The sequence below is a fragment of the Vigna umbellata genome, chromosome 1 (assembly GCF_029865625.1).
Source record: "Vigna umbellata cultivar VRB3 chromosome 1, Vumbellata_1.0, whole genome shotgun sequence".
Taxonomy (NCBI): domain Eukaryota; kingdom Viridiplantae; phylum Streptophyta; class Magnoliopsida; order Fabales; family Fabaceae; genus Vigna; species Vigna umbellata.
In genome coordinates this window covers 21,565,265-21,573,632 of record NC_142165.1, presented here as the reverse complement: position 1 = coordinate 21,573,632, position 8,368 = coordinate 21,565,265, and the positions used below count along the sequence as shown (strand labels likewise).

General features: G+C 33.2%; 1 protein-coding gene across 1 annotated transcript; it reads right to left on the bottom strand.

The window, feature by feature from the left end:
• Positions 1-640: 640 nt before the first annotated feature.
• On the bottom strand, positions 641-6,630 carry LOC148204904 (calcium uptake protein, mitochondrial-like). Its single transcript, XM_088100288.1, has 7 exons — positions 6,197-6,630; positions 5,968-6,035; positions 3,968-4,191; positions 3,383-3,466; positions 2,924-3,137; positions 1,751-2,047; positions 641-1,503 (listed from the first exon to the last, which is right to left on the bottom strand). The coding sequence occupies exons 1-7, from the start codon at positions 6,549-6,551 to the stop codon at positions 1,285-1,287; spliced, it is 1,461 nt and encodes a 486-aa protein (XP_087956414.1). The 5' UTR covers positions 6,552-6,630; the 3' UTR covers positions 641-1,284.
• Positions 6,631-8,368: the final 1,738 nt, after the last annotated feature.

Here is an 8,368-nt window from a genome sequence, read left to right as displayed (position 1 = left end):
CTTGCTAATTTTTTTCTTTATCGTTTCACCCTTTGACCACTTCTTAATCACAACCACACTTTTCTCAACACTTTTGCTTCTCATTTTTCTATCACTTTTCTCCTCTCTTCAATTTTAAAATTATAAAATAAATACAGCTTCTAAACACATGGGAATAAGATACCTTCCTCTTAGAACTTAAATTCAAATAATCGAGTTAAGATAGCTTCTAAACAGATGGGAAAAAGATGACTCAGTTTTTTATTATAGAATACATTTTTAAAATAGAGATTAAAAATATATTTGTCTTCCAATAAATTCTTTTCTAAATCCTTCCCATAGTTCAAATAATTTTTATGCTATTAATTTAATAGTGTTTATGCACTTATAACTTGTTTTGGAATTCATTCACTATATCATACATATCAATTATACAAGAATATTATGGTAGAAGAATGCATTAAATAACTAAAAAAAATATCTTATTTATAGCTATTCAAAGTGTTCACAAAGCCTAAACCACACTGTCTTATCAAATACTTAATCATGTATTTTGAAGAGTAGAATGGATACAAAAAGTAGGAAGAATAACATCAAAATCCATTATGTAAATGGTTTTAGCTGGAGAAGATGATTGAGTAAGAATATTTTAGTCCAAACATAAACCAATTCATATTTCATAATATATGCATGACATCAATACATGAGGAAAGAAAGAAGTACATTGTAGTGTATATTTAATACATTGTAACTTGTTCCATCAGTTTTCTCTAGGCAATATAGCTGGCTGCATTCTGTAATGTGCATTATTACTTAAGGGCTTGTAAGTGTCGTACCCATATAGGGTTAGGTATCACATTAGATCAACATACACTGCAGATAAGAACAATCGTAGGCATTCGGAAACAGTAAATTTACTACCTCAGACATTGATAGTGAATGCTGAGCGCAGATTACAAGCTGGGGTACATACATGGCAAAATATTTCCAGGTGCTAAGGGGTTGACCTCCTTGGTAAAGGGCATAACATTGATTTTGCAGTTGCAACATAGTTGTTGGATATGTCTGAGCTATCAAAAGGATAATATTTCTGTGACCACCTTTTCTTTGAGGGTACTTGCAAATTGAGATTATATCAGGAAGACCAGTTTTGACAAATGGATTTTACGGTAAACTTCAAGTCCCAGACCAAAACCACTGCCCGTCTTTTCCTTTATTTTTCTTTCAATATTTACTTCCCCCAACGGTTCCAATCCCTTCTGTTTTGTCTCTACTTGAAATATGTTTGTGAATAACTTTTCTACATCAGGAAAACAACCCAGAAGATGAGAAGCTGTTATTACTAGAATTCCAGAAGCATGATAACCAACCCATGATTCCTTTCTCCACGGGTTGTGCAATGTCCCATTCTCGCTTGTGTAGCACCCTCACAAACTCACCAAAACTTAGATTTCCGTCCCGATTTGTGTCAAACAAATGGAAAACAATTTCAACCACATTGTCCGAGAGAGATATGCCGCATACCTAAATTATAACAATTAAACAAATTAAGATTTTACTATCCTAGCTATATATAATCTACAAAAATGGTGAAGGAAAAGAAATTTGAAAAGCACCCGGATCATATAACTCAGAAGGTAATAGCAGAAATAAAATTGCAACATTGATTAGATAAAATAAGAATTGAATCCTCCGTAAAAATGTACACTCATTGTAAGCACCAATGCATAAGTGCTATGTTGAGCAAAATATTAAAGATAAAATGACGTACCTGTGATGCTGCCCTCTGAAAATCGTCTCTTGTCAACAGACCGTTTACTTCTCCAAAACTAAAAACAGCCAATGAAAATGGCAACAATTTTTTTCGTAGCTCTGCAAAGTTTTTGAAATCCTCGAATGTGATACGTGCATCCTTGAGGCATGGATCATCATTCAACATATCAACCCGTTTAAGCAACCTGCTTAGATGACTCATGTCTGCAGAAGCAACCATGGAGAGTGCAAAGTCCTTGGCTGATATGGTTTGTTGTGATTTGTAGTCGTAATGAGCAAACTCCAGTCTCAGAATCTACGTAAAATATTGAAACTAACGGTCATACGTAATCACTTCTGAGGTCACCGTAGAAAACATTCTACACATATGAAACTTTTACAGAAAATGGAAGTGATCAATCTCGTACATAAAATTTATGGCGGGAATTCAAACATACACAATTGTTCACGTAGAAGCTCAAGAATCAAGTTATCTCATTAAATCACAGTTCCATACGTCAAATACTGTTAGTTAAGCCCCATTAATTAGTAGTTAGTAACTAACAATAGGTTAATTATTTAGCATTTCTTAGTTTATAGGAGATAGTTTGAATAAGCCCTCTGTGACTATAAATAATAGAAGGGTTGAGAGAGAGGGATGAGGCATCTTAGCAAATTGGAAAGGTTTGAATTCTTGGAGTGGGAAGATATCAGCGTCTCTTGAGTACCCTGAGCACCATTGTAACTATCTCTAGCTCTGTTAGAACTACTCTGCATCCTTCCTAAAGTGTCTAAAATAACTAAGAAACTTATATTTGCAAACACTAAAATTTATTACAACTACTCTGCATCCTTCCTAAAGTGTCCAACATAACTAAGAAACTTAAATTTGCAAACATTAAAGTTTGTTAAAACTACCTCAGATTGCACATAAAAGCAAATAAAGTTTTGGCGGTTCTTAATGCCATCACCACAAGTCACAACTACCTCCACCACGTTAATGATAATGAAAACATAAAAAAGTATAAGATCTATTTTTCCAGGTGCGTATATCGGTGCAATATATCATATATGGTCAGACAACTAATAATGATTTTCCAAAAACATGTGGAGAAGAAGTGACAAAGCAACCATTTATCGCTATCCTTCAAACCCCATGAAGAAACTATGATTGAAGCAACTAGCAATTTACCTCATCATGCAAGTCTCTCAAAAATTTAACAAATTTATCATGCTGGAGGCATCCATTTCCATCTTTATCAAAAAAATATTCCACCAGCCCTCCATCTTCAACAGAATGGTTCACCTTTAGGCCAGTTCGCAGTCCATCCCTGTGGTGAACACCCTGTCGATGACGAGATCGCATCAATGCCATCACTTTCTTGAACTCTTCCTTACTTATTTCCCTGTAAAGTTGTAAATGGGAAAAGCAAACTGATGTCATCGGAAGAGAGATATAATACTGGAAAACCAAGCACCCACAAGGCTACAAATCGAATTCAAAGTAGCTACAATTACAAGGCAACACTTTGTGTAGCCTTGAAATTGATGTCATTGCATGTTTGCAACAATCTAATAGCAATATCCTCAAAAAAATGACTGATGAATATAATGGTAGAGTTACTGGCAAAGGAGTAGCACGAACACTCACCCATTATTGTTGATATCAAACATTTTAAATGCCACTGTAAAACTTGATTCCGGGATGCTGAGTAGTGTTACAAAAAAGATATACCTGCTCCAGAGAAAAAGAACAGAAGTTGGACACATACAAACATAGAACATGAATTAGATAGATGAAAAGAAAGTACAAACAACAACAAAAAAGCCAAATAACCTTAGTTAAAGTGGCAGCAAGCCCCTTTGAGGACTGCTTCATCCTCAATTGAATTCATTCATAGGCTGCTTTGCTTCCACTTTACCCTATCCCCATTCCCATAACAGGTCTTAGACATCCTTTGCAACTAAAAAGGAAAGAGAAGAAAACAAAGGATATTTAGTTTGTCAAAACATTTTCTCTTTTCGTTTCATACTTCCACTAACAATTACAAATTCATCACCTCATTTTTACTTTGTTTCATGTTTTGAAAAATCTGCACAAAAAACCATGAAAATTACACTTTGTGTGAAACCAAACAAAACTCAGCTTGCACACAATAGAAAATGGAGATATACCCAATTTCCCCCATCACAACACTTAACAAAGAAGAAAACATTAATGGAGGAGATGACTCACTCTTTAAAAGATATAAGCCCATCATCGTTTACATCAAAAAGCATAAAAAATTCAGAAGGAGGGCAGCGTAAATGACCCGGACTCCTTTCTCCTTCCAAGTATCCATCTCTAACAAGGTTGGATTCAGATGGAGGGAAAACAGGAACCACTGCCCGCATCAGGTCTGCTGGTTTCATCAGTACTTCTCCTTTTGGACTGCGATCAGATGCAAAGTACTCAAAAACCTTAATCAAAAAACAATAGTAGACATTGTCAATGCAGTGATCATTTGAAAACATTTACATAACATTAACTTTGCAATGCTATATTCTCTTATCATTCCCCCTAATTCCCTACAAGATAAAAATAAATAAAAATTAACCATGGGTTTAGATAGAGAATTTTACAATTCCCAAGAGATTCTATTATGCTGAATTTGAATTGCTCTTATGTTAAATTAATTCATTTTGTAAATGTTTTGTTAGGATAAAATAATAAAAAATTTATTGAGTTTTATTCCTATGTGTAGAGTATTTCAATTATCACCAAATATAAAAATTTATTTAATAGTTAAAAAATATCAGTCATAATATTTTTTAGTTCAAGCAGGTCAGGATTACCTTTTGGCCAAAATCCACAAGATTTTTAAGGTGATGTCAACAAGAGTTATTTTGAATTGACATTAGCCGAAGTTATTTTAAGGTAAGGTCGACCACAATTATTTTGGCTAATAGTAATCTTCAACAATGTTGATAAAGGTCATTTTTGCTGACTTAAAAAAAATTCCATCAACTGTCATTAGCCAAAAGAATACTAGTCGAGGTTGGTTTAAAGTTTCCCATTCGATACTAAAAAAACTCCTAACCAATTTTGGACAAAAACATTGGCAATGTCAATCGAAAACAATTTCTGCACACATTGACTAAAAAAAATTATAAAGGCGTCGACTGTACAAATCTAGTTGACATGAGCTAAAAAAAACTCCACAAATAATCCAAACAAAGTCTAAAGGACAACCCATCAACAGAGCTCAGGAAAGATTAAGAAGAGAAAAGACAGAGATGTAAGAGAAGACAAAGTACGAAAAATGTTAATTTCTTACATTTTAAGTAAAATTTAAAATTTTCTAATTTTAAAATTACTCATAAATTTTTAGAATTTCAATTTTTTTTTTAAATTCTCTAACCAAACAACTATTTTGTCATAAAACATTTTAAAAATAAATTACCCTCTAAAAAGTTTTCATCCAAACACACTATAAAGGACAAACACACAATAAAGGAAAAACCAAAGCTATCTATTATATGTAAAAAAATAAGAGGCATTGAATATTTTCTGCGTTCTATACATAGGAGGACTTGCTATATGGGGTTAAAATTACTTTTTCAAGTAGAATTTAGCCCAACTTTCTTTGGACTTTTCTTCTGATTTAAAGGAAGAGCTAAGCCAAACGCATTCTCTATGCAGTTTAACTTTTATAAAAGTAAAGGAAAAAAATTACATTCCTAAAAGGTGGAGCGAAAGAGGTTTTTTTAAAAAATTAAAAAAATATAAATTGACACTCATTCTCTCTTAATGTTTATCTTCCTTAACCATCATATCACTTATAACATTTATCATCTTTCATTTTCCATCTCTCACCTCCCTTTCTTTCAAGCCACTTTTTAAGGAAAAAACAATTATACGATCCCACGACACAACTGAGATTCGTTTTAATTTACAAGATAGTGTTAATAAAATAAAATTCCATTATGTATTACATGAAGATTGATCTAGACTCAAAAGCGCAGTAGTCGGGAACATATAATAATTTCTCCCACTTTAAGGTAACGGAATGAAATTCGTCACAAAATATTTACTCCATTTCCAAAGTTCCGAGATTTAACTTCAACTTTCAAGTAAAAAAAATTAGAATAACCAACTAGAATTACAAACATGAATTAAACTTTATGAACGTAGAAAAAGATTATTATGTTAAAATTTATTTGATTAAATAAGAACAGCAAGTGATAAATATGCACCTTTTCCGGAGGACTTCGCAACCGCATACGCTTCTCATAGTTGAAGAAAATATTTCTCCTGAACTCATCTACACCACAAAAAATCAAATGACGTTGTTCTTACTATTTTTATTATCAATAATAATATCATAATTATTATAATTAGTAGTAGTATTAACAAAACCAAAACCACCAATCAGCTTTACAAAATTAATTAATTAAATATTTCGAGGAAGCGAGAGAAACTTGCCTCCAAGTAGCAAGCCAGAACTTTCAGGAAGTGAAAATTTGGGAAAGAAGGTGCGACGTGGTTTTTGATCTTCAGAATTCGGTGTTGACCGGTCAACTAGAGAAGCGATGGATTCAAAATTTAAAGTAGGCGAAAAAGAGTAGAAGCCGAACAGAAGAAGACCTAGGACACCAGAGCCGGCCAGGGCGGTCGAAAGTGCAGTTCGACCGAAACCGGTTCGGACTGGGTCGGCGGTGTTGAGGAGCGAGGAGGCGGGGGAAGAGGTAGAGGAGTGGCGGATCTGGAACCGATGGATCGAGAAGCTTTGGGCGATGAACGGTGAGGATCGGGTTCTGAAGGAGGAAAAGGAAGACATGTTAACGGTGTGTGTGCTTGTTAGTAAGGCAGACACCGTTAAGTAATGAAGGCACAGATAAACTGGGTGTTGAATCCTGGTGCGGAATCTAGGTGCCGAAACAGAAGCTTATGAAAAAACCGTTGAGGGCTTTTTTCGTGCACCTCCCATTTTTCATTTTGCACCCCCAAAGTTTTATAAACTCTAAATAGCCTTTGCCACAAGTGTAAAAAGACTAAAACCTAATTTCTCTCTTATAATTTACTTTCTCACAACATTCGCTCTACCCCTAGAGCCCTGCACAATACAAAAACTTTCTCTCTTACTTTTCACCATTTCTCCCATCTTGCATCCCACGGCAAAATACTTTTTTTCTCAAATCTTACTTCACTCTCCCCACACATTACACCTCACCTTTTATCTCTCTTTTTTTTCTTTTTCTTTTCACAGTAAACTCAACTAAGTTATATTTTTTATTGTTTATTTGGAATAATAGAAAATTATATGATATTTGAATTGTTGAAATTCGTAGATGGAAAAGAAAACTCGAATTTGAAAATTGGATTTTGAAATAATGTTAGATAATGTATTAGTTTTTGAAATTCAATTATTAGATTTCGATATCCGAAATGTTCTAGATTTTGAAATCCACACACACACACATATATATATATATATTAGGTGTATTTCTTTTATTATTTCTTTTATTATATATTTATTATAAAAATAGTAAGAACATAATATGTCTCAACATATTAGATTGAGAATTTTGCATAGGATGAAATTAAAAGGAGACCTAAGAGTAGAAGGGGTCTTCATGGTGAAACTAAAGAAGTTGTAGTATTAATTGCTTTTAATGTTGACTAGTAATAGGAAAATGTCATTAAGCAGCACCATAATGTTCATAAAAAAAACAAAGTAGTTGGATATTTTGGAGGTCTACATAACACTTCTTTGTTGTCTCATGTATGTGAATCACATATTTGTTTGTCAAGTTATGTGAATCACATATTTGTATTTGTATTGTGGAAAGATTAAGTTAGTAATGTTTTTTTTTTTATGGTTGATGACTCATTTAAATTTTATATGTAATTGTTTTCTTAGGATCGAGGGGAGACAAAGTTAGTCTCTCATGAAAAAAAAATAAACAAATTTGAAACATGTCATGTCACTATTTAAGATTATATGTTGGATTTTGGTTTAATGTCTATATGTGATATTTTGTACAATTACATCGCTAAGGTGTTTAAATTGTCATTTATTAAGAGATAACACAGAGAGACAAACACCTTTCAAGTCTATAGTAGTGAGATGATAGTCACACTAGATAATGTGTCTTTTTTGCTACATCTATTTGTAGTGGAATAGTTTTGTCCGAATGAACCTCTAAACTTTGAAGGGGCTTTGAAAACTTTCATGAACCTTTTAGGCATGGATCGCACGAGGGCTACATCTGAGCTTAGGCAATGTCATGGTCGCCATGTAAGCCTGAGTTGGTTAAAAGATGTATATAATGACTATTGTGATAACCAACACTAAAAGTATGTCGCACAAGCCTATTTGTTGCATCTTATTATATGCACAACTTTTGTAGATAAGAGCGTCACATATATTTGTGTATCCAACTTGATACTCTTTAGAGATCTACAATCATGTGACAAATATGCATGGGGAGTTATTGCACTTGCCCACCTATACGAGCAGCTTGGAAATGTTAACTTTGTAAAGACAAATCAATTAACTTGATATTTAAATCTTTTACAAGTACACATATATTTTGCACTTTGATTTTCTTTATTTACTATTTCATTATTGAAATACATTTGCACTTTTTTGTA